The sequence below is a fragment of the Cebidichthys violaceus genome, unplaced genomic scaffold (assembly GCF_023349555.1).
Source record: "Cebidichthys violaceus isolate CVI_PGR_0920_01 unplaced genomic scaffold, fCebVio1.0.p SCAF_17, whole genome shotgun sequence".
Lineage (NCBI taxonomy): Eukaryota > Metazoa > Chordata > Actinopteri > Perciformes > Stichaeidae > Cebidichthys > Cebidichthys violaceus.
Genome location: NW_027176340.1, coordinates 9072684 through 9086714, shown reverse-complemented (window position 1 = coordinate 9086714; position 14031 = coordinate 9072684). Strand labels below are relative to the sequence as shown.

At 40.6% G+C, this 14031-nt stretch overlaps 2 protein-coding genes across 2 annotated transcripts; one reads left to right on the top strand and one right to left on the bottom strand.

Annotated features, from left to right (window-relative positions):
- Positions 1-3231: 3231 nt before the first annotated feature.
- On the bottom strand, positions 3232-4355 carry tshba (thyroid stimulating hormone subunit beta a). Its single transcript, XM_068712501.1, has 3 exons — positions 4329-4355; positions 4018-4218; positions 3232-3750 (listed from the first exon to the last, which is right to left on the bottom strand). Exons 2-3 carry the CDS (start codon positions 4177-4179, stop codon positions 3472-3474), a joined length of 441 nt encoding a protein of 146 aa, XP_068568602.1. The 5' UTR covers positions 4180-4218; positions 4329-4355; the 3' UTR covers positions 3232-3471.
- A 1297-nt stretch (positions 4356-5652) lies between these two features.
- Positions 5653-13961, top strand: slc5a8l (solute carrier family 5 member 8, like). The gene is made up of 15 exons (XM_068712494.1): positions 5653-6503; positions 6854-6919; positions 7151-7202; positions 7555-7622; positions 7877-8031; positions 8301-8441; positions 8531-8660; positions 8783-8871; positions 9128-9240; positions 11406-11473; positions 11579-11665; positions 11740-11933; positions 12570-12679; positions 12804-12889; positions 13000-13961. The coding sequence occupies exons 1-15, from the start codon at positions 6150-6152 to the stop codon at positions 13111-13113; spliced, it is 1827 nt and encodes a 608-aa protein (XP_068568595.1). The 5' UTR covers positions 5653-6149; the 3' UTR covers positions 13114-13961.
- The last annotated feature ends 70 nt before the right edge of the window (positions 13962-14031 follow it).

Below are 14031 nucleotides of genomic sequence, written 5' to 3'. Positions count from 1 at the left end.
TAATGTAAGATAAAACAACTACAGCGACCTTTCTCCTGCATTATAAGTTATTTTAGTTTTGATACTTTTAACTGCATTTTGCTGATAATATTAATACAAACTTTTACCAAGGGTTTAAAATACAGGAATTTTACTTGTAAGATTTAAATTCTGGTACTGCTACTTCAATGCAAGTAGTTGGATGTAACCCCTTCATGCCATCCTTGGGTGAGGGATAGACGTACACATACAAGGAATTTGACACATACGCAGAAATAGGCAAAGAGATAAAACAAGGACGACAAAGCTGAACAAATTCCACCACACTCTCATTCCTGTCTCTGTTAAGGTGTCCTCAAGTGAGGCACTGAACTCACACAGGTATGTCTGTGTGCAACCATGTGTATAAGGAGTTGCCTGGGAACCATACAAATCTAGCAGGAAAGTGTTGCTGAAAAAAAAAGCACAACTGTGGCTTCACCTGAGGTGAATGTTTGTTTAAAAAAGAAAGTATTGATGTGATGAGACGAACATGATCTATCTCTTCTCTAGGTTAAATCAGGAACAAAGGGTAGCCTATCAAATTACTCAAAGGGGCATTTCCAATGTTATAACCATCTGGTCAGTCGAAGAGGTTTCAATTACTGTTCTGGCTAAGTCTTGGGTGTGACCTATAAACTACAATGCAAATGCTGAAGGCAAGAAGGGTTTTGTTAGGGTTGAAACTGGTTCTTCTTGGTTTGGTTTGACACACATTTTAAACACACTGGGGAACCTGCCCTCTTTCTTGTAAATGCTTTTGGACCATTTTGTATATGTTCAGGATCTTTAGATAATCTAAATTATATAAAAATATATTCTGTTCACTAGAAAAACTTACAAGATTGATGCTGAAGAACATTTACAGCATGGATAGTGTGTATGCTTTTGTTACAACATCACCAAGGCACAGTTACAAGGTCCAGCCAACTACTAGGAGCTCTGTTAGACTGTACATAGGCACAGTGGGTCTGAGAGCTTAATGCTGACACATTAACATTAGCATGTTGTGAACAGGAGCTAGAGCTGCAAATGATGGAAATGTCATTAGTTTTACAGGCATTTGGTCATCAGCCTAAGTACTGGACAAATACAAATTCTGACCTAATGGTGGTGCTAGAGGAAACCTTAAGGTTTCATCAAAGTTATTACAATCTGTCCCGAAGCGATCATGAATGTGTGTACCAAATTTCATGGCAAACCATGGGATACATTGCGGAAACATTGCTCTCAAAATCACAAATGTAAACCTCACTGTGGTGCTAGAGGAAAGGTGAGGGGATCACAAAGTCATTTGGACATAGTATAGGACTATGAATGTCTGCATAAAATGTTTTTGTGAATCCATCGGGTAGATATATCTGTAACACAAAAAACTAAAGACACAAAAAGATAAGTTTGGGGATCACGAACTGACAATGAATGTCTGAACTAAATGTGATGTTAATCCATCCAGTATTGTTGAGATATTTCAGTCTAGACTGAAGTGGTGGACAGACCAACCAATCAACCAACCGACAGACTTTGCCGTCCCCATAGCGTGGTCCAAAGAAGAATCTCACATTGTTTCTAGTTGAATAAACACAACACAAACAAACTGTAGGGTTTGTCTGAATGAGGGTGATCGGTATGTGTGCCACATGGCTGGCTCTGCTGATGGAAGCAAATTCCATTTCATCCACTGTTTTTTTTCCATTTGGGTATTAGGGTTTTCAAAACACCACACACAGGGAATTTCAGCTGGGTGACTCAAATCATTGTGCCATACCAGTCTGATGATTTTAGAGTTATATAAGGTCAAGTGTTCGTATAAAATTTACAGCATAATTAGCCCTCCAGGTATGTGGGTTTATGAGTAAAGCCCTGCTCGAGCATAGAGCTTTGTAGCCAGGACATGTTTTTCATTCATGAGATGGAAAAATGGCACTTCTTTGCACAATTAAAATATATATATATATATATATATATCCACTATAATGAAGATACTAACACCCATAAAGATACTAACACCCATAAAATTATATGGGTGTATGATCTAATAAAATGAACCACATTTGAACACAAGTGGGTCAAAGGAAGAGAAGCCATATTGACACTGATAGACAAAGACATAAACAATGGACAAAAATTCTCAGAACGGACATTTTGTCAGCTGACTTTGCAAGGTTAAACAGAGTGTCGGGTTGTCAGAAGTTGCACAAGCTTCCTTTCAAGGTGATAGTGACTCAGCTGTTAACAAACAGGTTTTTCATCCACACTTCTCCCCCATACCGCGAGCTGGAACTAGTTTTGGTCCACTTCTGCCCCAAAGACCACATCTCCTCCTCAAAGTTGCTTCAAGGTTTGTCATTTCATAAAGTCCTGTCAGGCATCAGCGGCATAACTTGATATGGGGAGTAATGCTGGTGGTCACTCCTGTTGACTGATGAAAAGTGAGACAGCTCTTTGTGCTATCCATTCAAATTCAATGATTTTAACCAGCCTTCTATTCTATTTTATATTTTGCTAAATGCGAGAAGATGTCAGAGCTGCAGAACCAACAAAATGAGACCAATAGGGTTCAGTTACATACAGTGACTGTCCTAACACAATCGTTTTTTCATCAACATAGAGACACTTTCAGTGTATATGGTAAAATAATGTAAGCAGAGAGCAATGTCACCGAGATCCACATGATGAACTCATGATGCATTCTCCCACTCTGAACTGCTGTGCTATTAATAAGCTCCAGCTGTCTTCCCAAATTCCCTTTGAGAATGGGAAACTACACATAAGCTCTGAGATGAGACAAAATTACTCAGCAGATAACAAAGTCACACTGTAATTCTGGTGTTTGGTGACTCTTCTGAGCGATGTGTGTGATATTTGTGGCCCACTGGTAATCCATTTAATAAGAGGACGCGAGTCAACAATCATGTGCCTTCCACAGTGACTGTTGAGGAAATTATCCTGGGGTGACTTTGTGGAGCGTCGTGGCCTTGTGTGTGTTTCGTAAACAGAAAGCTACGGTATACGTCAACACAGGATGTGATTAAGTCAAGCACAGCTTAGTCAAAGAGCTATTTAGAGACTTCAGCTTTAATTGGGTTGTATTCAGAGAATCCATGTCAGAGTAAACATAATACGTCTGGCAGTCACACACACACACACACACACACACACACACACACACACACACACACGAGACAGGAGGATAAATAATGACGCCGACAAAAACGCTCACCGGGATCAAACCCCACATTGTAAACTGAGAAACAGAGCTGCAGCACAGACGCGCTGGGCAACAAAGACACAATTAAAAAGGCTGGTACAACAAGTACCAGAGCAGACAGCATGGACAGTTATCACTGTATCCATAACAAGCTAAAGGATGACCTTTGTCTCTTCTCAAAACATTCACTGTTCATGCAGTTTCAGCTCGGTAACATTAACAAGCTGATGACAACAGAGGAATCAGAAAGGGGTCATGTAGGTGCTCTGGCCAGGGTACGGGTAGACACGTCTCACTGGTTTGGTACACCTAGCTCCCCCCACACTGGCCCTGTGCGCACACTCGTCACTGTCGGTCCTGCAGGCCCCACAGTGGCAGCTGAGGGCCACTGGGTAGGTGAAGACGGGGTTGGAGGAGATGGGGCAGCCGGGCAGTATTGCTGCGCGGTATTCCACCTTGTCATAGGTACAGCCTGTCTGGATAAGGAAGCGTGGGCCGACTACAGTCCTCATGTTGCTGTCCTGCTCACCAGAGACAAACACATCAATCAACAATACATTTTCAATTCCTTGAGAACACAAAACTTTATTTACGGGCATGTTTTCAACTGAAAATTTAAAAGAAATGGGCCCAAGAATAGTGTTTTTTTATTTGACTTGAGCTAATATCAAACACAACTGTGAACTTCTCAATAATCATATACAACATGGCAATTTTTCTGTATGACGGTTTTTCACTGTTCTTTTTCCCCATCTGAAGGAACAAATGACAATCTAGGACATACGTACCCTTGAGTAGCAGAATCCCATGCAGATGGTAGTGTTGATCGCAACACAGTAGTCACACTCTGGCCTCTCCACGTACAGAGTGAAGTCGGTGGGAAAACACATGGGAACAGCTGGGCTGAACAGCAGAAACAGGAGCCAGCAGGTGAACGCTGCAGTCTCCATGTCAAGCAATGCTATGTTTTTTCCCAATCAATGTGGGACCTGAATGGGAAGTAAAAATAAAGAGACTGAACTGACAACCAGAGAATAGAGAGGATGAAACGTTTAGGATCTTAAATATCATGAGTTCTCCTTCTGCATGTGTGGGTCACCTGCTCAAGAGATGTGGGCACCTGCAGGCCCGATGGTGCAGTGAGTCTGAACAACATCCCCGCTGACCAGTATTTATGCAAACATGTTATAATCCACCTGTATCCAAGGTAGCAGCTATCTTCAATCTCAGGAATAACTGAAAGTGAAGTCCATTATGTGGATGACATGAATTAATGATTTCCTTCATGGACAAAGTCCATACAATAACCAAGAGAATGGATTGTGCAGCAGCTGAAAGCCTCTGGGCAAATCTGTATCTGACTCTGTCCAAAGCGGTCTGAAAGAGTGTCCACTAGATGTCACAAAAAAATAAATAAAAGCCTCATTTGTGCATGGAAGAATGCATATCTTTTAAAGACGTTCAATTTTAAACCGACTTTTACTTCATCTTCCAAAACAAACCTAATCTGTCTCTTATTTGGGTAAAAATTAACTGAAGAAAAAAACACGTCTTGAGCAGCAAAACACCAATGCACTTTCTGAATGCGCATGTCACATAGATGCTTTGTGCATTGTGGGTTAGAAATCTAGATAGCAATGTGCACACAAAACGTTCACAAACTGTCACAGTCCTAACTTGTAATGAACATGCAGAGATTTCCTTATCTCTATTTTTGTTTAATGATTGTCAAGGCAATTCAAAGTCTCTCCGATACATTAGGTGATAATTGTGAAGCATGCAGTTGTTTTTAATTGCCATTTGTTTATATCTCCTTCAACAAGACTCCTACAAGCACATTGTTCTTGGCATTCAACAGCACAGACTGATTTTCTTCTTTTCATTTCAATCACAAGGGTCGTCGCTCTCTAATAGTGTGAATAGAAACAATGCATCCAGAGAATATCAGAATACAGTGAGTGAGTGTAAGTCCAGTCTTTGTCCGTTTTAGCAGCTCCTAGCTTCTCCCCAGGTCTTCCTCCCCTTCACAAACATTAACATGTGCCATTTTACATTAACTTTCGAAGAATTGACTGGAGCTGATTTTCTCTTCAAGAGTGACTTGAAGGAAATTATCCATAAAATCTCTATTCATTCAATTACTAATATTACAAGTAGTGATGCCTATGTATTGTGCTCACATTAATGTCCCTGTGGCTTACATCTACTATTTATTTGACCGTTGTCGTTACATTTCCCCCCCTGACACCTTCATGTTTTTGTGTTTGAAATGACATGCTTCCCTATAAATCGCTGGAATGATAATCAAAGATAAAGATGTGCTAAGTAAAGCAATGGTAATCACATGACCCAAAGTGACAAGCATAAAGGTTGAACCTGCCCTGCCTCCTGAAATTCTTCACGATACAACACTCCTACTGAGTAACTTGGGAGTTGTATAAAGACCCCTCCTAGAGGTGAATGGATACACATCTAGACAACAGAAGATCTCCAAACAAACCTCAGGATCTTTTACAATCACTGAAATTACTGACTGTAACCGTGTGACCTTGATGGATTATTAACTAAAGTGAACTAATCTTTATAGTTTACCGAAAACATCAGACTGCTGACAATTGCAGGAGATGTCCAGTGGTTGAAGTATCTCATTCTGCAGTCGGAGCGACTCTTATGGTTGATAGAAACCCTGAACTCCTTGGATTTTGCTTCTCTTTGTTGAAGGTTTGAAACTTTTGAATATGAGTGCAGCTGATTTTCACACGTCTCACAGTTGACTGTGAAACACACTGAAAATCATTTTTCAGTCAGTCTTCAGTGTTAATCTTTGCTCTTGGTATTGTACAACTGGAGTTGAGGTAATACAGAAGCGTCCTTAACGACAATTCAGAGAGAAGAGAAGTGTTAGAAAACTGAACTCATCATGGTTGGTACAGGTGGTCCAGTGGCCACTTTCTCTGTGTGGGATTATGTGGTGTTTGCCGGAACAATTTTGTTGGCAGCGGGCATCGGCCTTTTCCAGGCCATCCGGAGCCGTAAGGAGACCAGCAGCGCTGAGTTCTTGCTGGGTGGACGGCAAATGACGGCTGTGCCAGTTGCCATGTCGCTCACTGCCAGCTTCATGTCTGGCATCACAGTCATTGGCACACCTACTGAGGCCTACCGGTTCGGAACTGCCTTCTGGCTCTTCGGCTTCTCCTATGCCATCATGTCGGCAATCACTGCCGAGATCTTCGTCCCGCTTTTCTACAGACTGGGGATCACCAGCGCCTATGAGGTGAGGAAATGTCACAGACTGTATTATGGTGCAGCACCAAATAACTTCAAATGTAAACATCAACAAAGCAAGCATGCTAACTGAAATACATGACTTTTACAAGTTAATGTGGCAAATAATATGTCCAGTGTAGTAGATTTAAAGTGATCTTGGTTGAATGGCTATAAAACGCTGTACAGAATCCAACTGCTGTAAAAGTATTTCCTTCAAAAGGTGTGCCTACGTTGACGTTAAAAAAAGAGAAACATGAACCAATAAACAAACGTCTTTTATATTTTATGAACGTATAAACCAAACCAATGTGTGTAAACAGTTTAATGATGTCTGACTGTTTCTCCTTTCATTCCTAGTACCTGGAGATGCGCTTCAGCTGGCCCATTCGGATAATTGGGACCTCGATGTACATCGTACAGACGGTAACTAAAACATGCTTTTAATATTCAACTGCTTTTCGTATTTAGATAATTAAAACCAAAAGTACAAAACCATGAAGAATGGAACAATCATCTATAATTTACATGGTATATGTAACATGGTAAAAAGCCGGCCTGTTTGACTTTATGTAAAATTGTAGATATCAAGATTAACATGAATCACATGGTTGTTGTGTTCCCACCTAATCAGCTAATGGTGGCATCTGTTTTCAGACCCTCTACACCGGTTTGGTCATCTATGCTCCTGCTCTTGCACTAAATCAAAGTGAGTCTATACTGTTTGTCTAGCAAACAACTATGTATAAATAGCACTTTGTATGACGGTATAGTCTTGGTATACCTGTGGTATTTTTGACATCATTTGTCATGAGTTGTCCTTCTCTCATGTTTGTCTTAAAGACAGATTGACCCTAAAATGAAAGAGGTGACCAGATGTGTTTTTCTTTTAAAAGTGGATATTCATCACCTGTGCAAAGTTAAAAAAAAAAGGTAGATAGATACCCCATTTCAGAGAGGTTATGGAGACTTTGGCTTGAGGTTATTAACACTGTCACACGTCGTTACGTCTCAATAGGTTTATTTTGAAATCATAACGGAGCTTCTTTTTGTGATTACAGTCACAGGACTTGATCTCTGGGGAGTGCTGGTGGCTACAGGAGCGGTGTGCATCCTCTACTGCACTTTGGTTGGTATTGTGCATTCTAAAGAATATTATGTATTGTATTGAACAAATGACCTGCGTATCCAAGAGTCTACAAGAGGTCTATAATGCATACAAACATAGACTGAAGTCCTCAAGTCCAAGCACATAGCAGCATCCACGTCTTCTCTGCATGACAACGCATAATTGTACACATTTTAACATCACAAGCCTCATCTAGCTTTTAATTGGAAGTACTTGGAAATAATAAGCTGGCTTCAACATGGATTTTGTTTCAGGGCGGTCTGAAAGCAGTAATCTGGACGGACGTGATACAGATGGTGATCATGCTGGCAGGTTTTGTGGCCGTTATAGCCAGAGGAGCTGTACTGCAGGGAGGCCTGACTAAGATTTGGGAGGACGCCGGCCAAGGAGGCCGACTAGAGGCTTTTGAGTATGTTCACAGGCAGAGTTGTGTCAGATCGTATTTGATGTTCGTCTGTTTTTAAATCATTAATCAAATCAATTAGTTTGCAGCCACAGCAAAACTAATTAGCTTAACTTTCCTATAATTGTTTCCTGTAAACGCTTTAGTATACAAGGAAGGGAGATTGAATATCAATTCTGTTTGCTTGTTGCCTCAAAAGTGTCAGACTGCCAGACGTTTGTCCTGTTGATGTCCCCAAACATTCAACACATTCACATCCTGTTCACTTTCATCAGTTTTGACCCAGATCCTCTGAAGCGACATACCTTCTGGACCATCATAGTCGGTGGCAGCGTCATGTGGGTGTCTATCTACTCAATCAACCAGTCCCAGGTGCAACGCTACATCTCCTGCAAAACCCTGGGACATGCCAAGATGTGAGCGTTCCTGGAATGCAATGCAAACAGCACCTTACTGGCCGTGAGCCACGAACCGTGCACCGACAAGTCTTCTTTTTGTCTCTCAGGTCGTTGTACGTGAACATGGTTGGCTTGTGGGTAACTGTGAGTCTGGCTGTGTTTTCTGGCCTCACCATGTTCTCCATTTACAAGAACTGTGACCCATTTACAAACGGGGATGTAGGCACCCACGACCAGGTAACTGCAGCTGCAATTGTCTGTTTACTCATCATCACCATCATCATCATCATCATCATTCCGTTTTTTGTGTAACAAAGTATTGTTTTTAATGCTACGATTTGCTTACGTTTGCAAACCAGCTGCTGCCCTATCTTGTGATGGATATTTTGGCAGATTACCCTGGAATCCCCGGCTTGTTTGTGGCTGCCGCATACAGTGGTACTCTTAGGTGAGGCCTGAGACGAACAAGGAAATTACATTATTTTAAATAGCCTGTGTCTGCTAAGGATCGATCTTGTAGATAAGGTACAATGGTAAGGAAAGAATGAGCTGGCAATACCTGGGTTATGTTACTTATTGTGAAAAGTCCACGTCATCTGCCGGCTACCTGAGACTAATCCTATCTGTAATCTATAATCTGCCATTCACATGCATCAGTCTTCCTGTTCTGTGCAAAGACTTAATAGCTTACTGTTTGTTTTCAGCACGGTGTCTTCCAGCATTAACGCTCTTGTTGCTGTCACTGTGGAAGACTTAATTCTTCCAGTTTTCAAAAACCTCACAGAGAAGCAGGTGTACTGGATGAACATGGGCCTGAGTAAGTTTAACAAAACACTTTCACAGTCGCCCAAGAATGAATAGTTATCAGAGAAGCGTAAAGATCTGAGGGACAAACTAACCCTAAGGAAAGACAGTTCTGAAGAACGCTCTTCCGTAAAACCTTTCCCTATCTCATTGATTACCGAGCTCACTGTACATTCTGATGCTAAATACAACAGTAATCATCATACAGAATAACTCCTTGAAGTTCACAAGATACCAGTAGACACCAAGATAACTACTATCTCATCTTGTTATTCTAGAGGTAGTTAAAAGTGCTTCCAGTTCCACTGCACGAGTTGCGACATGAACTGGTTAACACCAGATAGCCTGACAGCCCAACGACAAAATTAAATCCTTATTTGTGAAGAGTTTTTCTTCAAGCAGGCTTCACAGGTCACAAAGTAAAAACAGTGGTTAAAACTGCAATAATCTTCGTCAGTGAACAGAAAAACCTGCCCAGACAGGATCATGTGGGATGGTAAGATCAAAGGCGTAGCCCCATTATGCGTTCAAACAAGTTCACAAGGTTCTAATTATTACAGAGTAGTGCCAGATGTTAAATAGAGCAGTCCCTTTGTGATCACAACAACATTTTATATCTGTTTCACGACTAATTCTGGAAGTAAGGTAAAAAAACACTGAGGATGATGTGGCCAAGGCGAGGGGCAGAAAACGGTTGGCCGTTTAATATTCTCTTCAGGTTCTCCCCCATGCAGTTTCCCAGTGTAACCTGTATATTCCAAGCATAGCTGGACTGTGCATCACACGGTGCATGTACTTTGAGGATGTGTTTCTCCCGTTTGGTATATATTGTCTTTAGGAACAGCGCCCACGAAATACAACCAGATATTCCTCCATGCGGGGGCCTGGATTGTAAAAGGGTCATCGCTGGACCCACTTGTCCCATACATCCTGAGTTGCTGCGAGTTTGTCACAAAGCGTATGACACAGGAGAAACCACAGAAAGTCTTCGGAGGTGGCTGAAAATATTGCCCTTCCAGTGTCAGCATTTGACTTGGACGCTCCTGCAAAAAAAATGAGTGACCCAACATGGGCTTTTTAGGTGGGTCACATCCAAGTCTTTCCAGCTGTCCAAATTCAGCTCAAGTGGGGAGAGGGAACATGATAGCTTTCCATTTTTGGAAGAAAACGTGTCCACTTTTGGACACGAAGAGAGAACAGAAACTGCTGGGGGTTGAGAGACAGCAGGAGGGTCGACCCCAGCGCTCTCATTCTCACCAGAGGAGGAAGCCTCGTAATCAGGGTCCTCTTTAACCTCATCCTCAGTCTCAAACACATTCTGTCACTTTCACTGTAAAAGAGCTGTGACTAAACATCATTGGCAGAAAACCTTTGATTAGAGGTACATTTCAATGGAGACAGAGTAAAAAGGAAGAGCAAACAGGGCACCAGGAGAAATGGTCTAGAGGCTGCTGTACACACTTTTAGACGTTTATATACTGATCTGTACAAAATGCGTACAAGACATTGAAACTATAACCCAGTTTTTCCACATTAAATTAGGAAAAATCATTAAATAAGATACCAAGGACTTATTTCAGGACGTTAAACATTAAATAGGGTCACCAATGATAATAAAAGGGTTAAAATGGTTCATGTTATTTAAGGTTTTGCTAAAGCTGACACTTAGCCTGTTAAAAGACAATAAGCTTCAAAGCTACTGTAGCCAACAGAAGTGACAGTACTCACTATAGGTCTTATAGTGCTAATTGAGATCGATCAGTCTCCTGCGTGCAGAGTCCACTGTCGAAACTATCCTACTTTTAGTTTACGTATGTTTAACGGCTCCCAACAGCCTGCAATCGGATACAAAATATTTTAGAACTATGATTACTGTCTATGAAAATATTTAGGACTTTTCTTAAGGCTTTTAAAAAAGACGTTTCAAGACTGGCAGATACCCTGCAGTCAATATGTCTTTTCAAAACACATTGAGCCCAAAAATCACTATTTTACTACACAAAATTCAGACCTGAGTTACATCTTTCACTAAATCGATCACATGAGAACATTTAAATGTGTATGAGACTTTGAGAACAAGTTTAGCTAACCTGCCGTATAATTTGCACAGAAGAACATCTGCAGGTTGTTTGTGATTAAATCATTTCTCTTGATAATGTTGATTTTAACATCCCCCAGGTGTGTTCTTTGGTGCCCTGTGTATTGGGATGGCTGGAGTTGCTTCAGTGATGGGAGACGTTTTGCAGGTAACCACCATTCACTGATAGGACTGCAGTCTGTTGTTGCTCTACAGCACCTTCCAGAGCTGAATATTAGGAACTACAAGCCTCCTGATAGCTTTCTGTTTTCAGGCAGCTCTGTCCATATTTGGCATGATCAGCGGGCCTCTCCTCGGTCTTTACCTATTGGGCATGCTATTCCGCACATCCAATTCAATAGTGAGTATTTTCAACAATACAACAACTGTGACACATCCAGGAAGTATTTGCCTGCAGCCATATTTACATTGCAGGGAGGACTTGTGGGAATGATCCTGGGTCTGGTGTTGACTCTGTGGGTGGGGATTGGAGGCCAGGTTTTCCCACCGACAAGTGAAAAGACAAATCCTCTCCAAGTCAGCACTGCGGGCTGCAACAGCACAGTGGGCCAGAACTACACAACGCCAGCTCCGTGGACCAGTGCAGTGACTCTGACCTCACAGACTGAGTGAGTCACTGTACATCTAACGAAGCTGTCAAACACATCATGTGGTCATAGCAAATTAATAAAAACTAAAAAAATTATACAAAATACTTTATTCTAAAAGAAAATTCGTCAGGAAAAGTAGAAACATCATAAACTTTTACAGTAAAAAACAGAATAGATTTGGTTGTCACCAAGGTAAGACTGCTCCTATATGAATGCTCCAATGCTATCACTATATCCATACACTTAATTAAATGTAATCAAATCTGCTGCACCCAACTGCTTTTCTGGACTACATTTCAGAAATAGATTTTTTTTATAAGCTTTAAAATGCATTTAGGATCCAAAAACGCTGTCTAGCTGTACATGTAAACCTGAACTGCAAAAATTGGTTGATTATGGTAACTGATTAGTCGATCGACAGACAATTTTATGTATTTTTATTTTATTTTATGAAGCAAAAATGCCAAATATCCTCTGGTTCCAGGCTCAAACAAGAAGATTTGCTGTTTTTTTTCTCTGTTTGGTATAATTGTAAAGTCACTGAATATGCAGTTCATACAGTAAATCATCACAAAGCAGTGGCGATCATGTCGGTGTAACATGTGTAGAGTGGCAGGAGGACGATCACTAAAATGATATTCTTGCGTGTGTCAGTGTGAGGCCACCTCTGGCAGACTCCTGGTACTCTCTGTCCTACCTCTACTTGTCTCTCTTGGGTACTCTGACTACAGTCGTGGGTGGCCTGCTGGTGAGCATGATCACAGGTGAGGCATTATATACTAACCTCTACTTCCACTGTAGACACACATTAATATATGATCTACATATGTAAGATAATAATCTAAATATACCATACAACAGTCAGAATATGTCTCTATTTCTTTTTAGGTGGATGCAAGCAAGAAAAAATGAACCCTAACCTGTTTGTGAAAAAGAGCGACCTGATCTGCTTCAGCTACTGTAGTAAATCAGAGGTAGGAGACTGACCCTTTTGTTAGATAACTGGTAGAATATTAAGGATATATTACATGTACATATGTAGATTTTGTCACGTTATTAACGGTTTGTTCTCGACCCACTACAGGCATCAGACGTCACAGAAAAGGCTGCAGCAGACTTTCATCTGAAAGCTGACGACTCAACATTCAAAGACTTTGACCCGATGAGTAAAGATGTTGAAAACGCCACCAAACTGTAACGCTGCGATATCGATACGCTCTTTTCTTTCTTCGTGGAGACATTTTAATGCAATTGTTTTGTATAAACATACAGAAGATAAGTCACAGTTGATCTGCTGCTACATTTGATTTGCAAAAACAAACAATTTTAACTACATTATTGCTATGAGCCTATTTATGTTGACATGAATTATGATGTGTTTTAAACATGCTGCTTAAATCAAAATACAAAATCTATTTTAAATTAAGAAAGAGCTTGACAACAAGTGATAAAGCTTGGCACAACTAAAACATAACTTTTAAATTCAAAAGCATGCCTATTTATGTTGCTACCCTACTGAGGTGCTTAAACAACAGAAGGAATATATATATATATATATATACAGTATATACAGTAAGAATGTTCTGCAACATTTGGTGGAACATTTTAATCATTTAATGAAACCCAAGACGTTTCAGCTATTGTGGTATTCATCAGAACAATAAGGAAAAGAGTTTTTAAAATAACACAAGGTTGCCACATCTTTTGCTCCACTATAACTGAGCTGCTCCCATTTCCTGTTGAGCAGCAATGTGGCAACCTGACTATTATTGCCCTCTGTTCAATTGTTCTTCCTGCCAGTGGCTGCTAGCTGTATATTCTGAACATTGCCCTCCTATATTTCATGACAGGCACACTATAATACTGTCTGATATTTTACAATATGCGTGATGGCATTACTGTATTGAAGGAACAATGGCTATTTGTTTTTGAGTATATGTTCAGTGCCTAGTTATTTATATCTGGAAATTGTGCAATCTTTATGAATTACCTGTATGAATTAGTCATAAATGCTACTGGTTAATAAACAATTAGTACAAAGTTCAACCATGTTGATTGAATACACACGTACACAAGTACACACATTCAGCACAGAAAACTCCAGCGGCTGTATTAT

What these genes read in the sequence shown, in the direction of transcription:
- tshba (XM_068712501.1), bottom strand. Translation starts at nt 4,179, where the DNA reads ATGGAGACTGCAGCGTTCACCTGCTGGCTCCTGTTTCTGCTGTTCAGC. An exon ending in TGGGATTCTGCTACTCAAGG is followed by an intron (nt 3,751 to 4,017) that starts GTACGTATGTCC and finishes TCTGGTGAGCAG; the next exon opens with GACAGCAACATGAGGACTGT.
- slc5a8l (XM_068712494.1), top strand. Translation starts at nt 6,150, where the DNA reads ATGGTTGGTACAGGTGGTCCAGTGGCCACTTTCTCTGTGTGGGATTAT. An exon ending in GGCCGACTAGAGGCTTTTGA is followed by an intron (nt 8,032 to 8,300) that starts GTATGTTCACAG and finishes CACTTTCATCAG; the next exon opens with TTTTGACCCAGATCCTCTGA. An exon ending in GCATACAGTGGTACTCTTAG is followed by an intron (nt 8,872 to 9,127) that starts GTGAGGCCTGAG and finishes GTTTGTTTTCAG; the next exon opens with CACGGTGTCTTCCAGCATTA.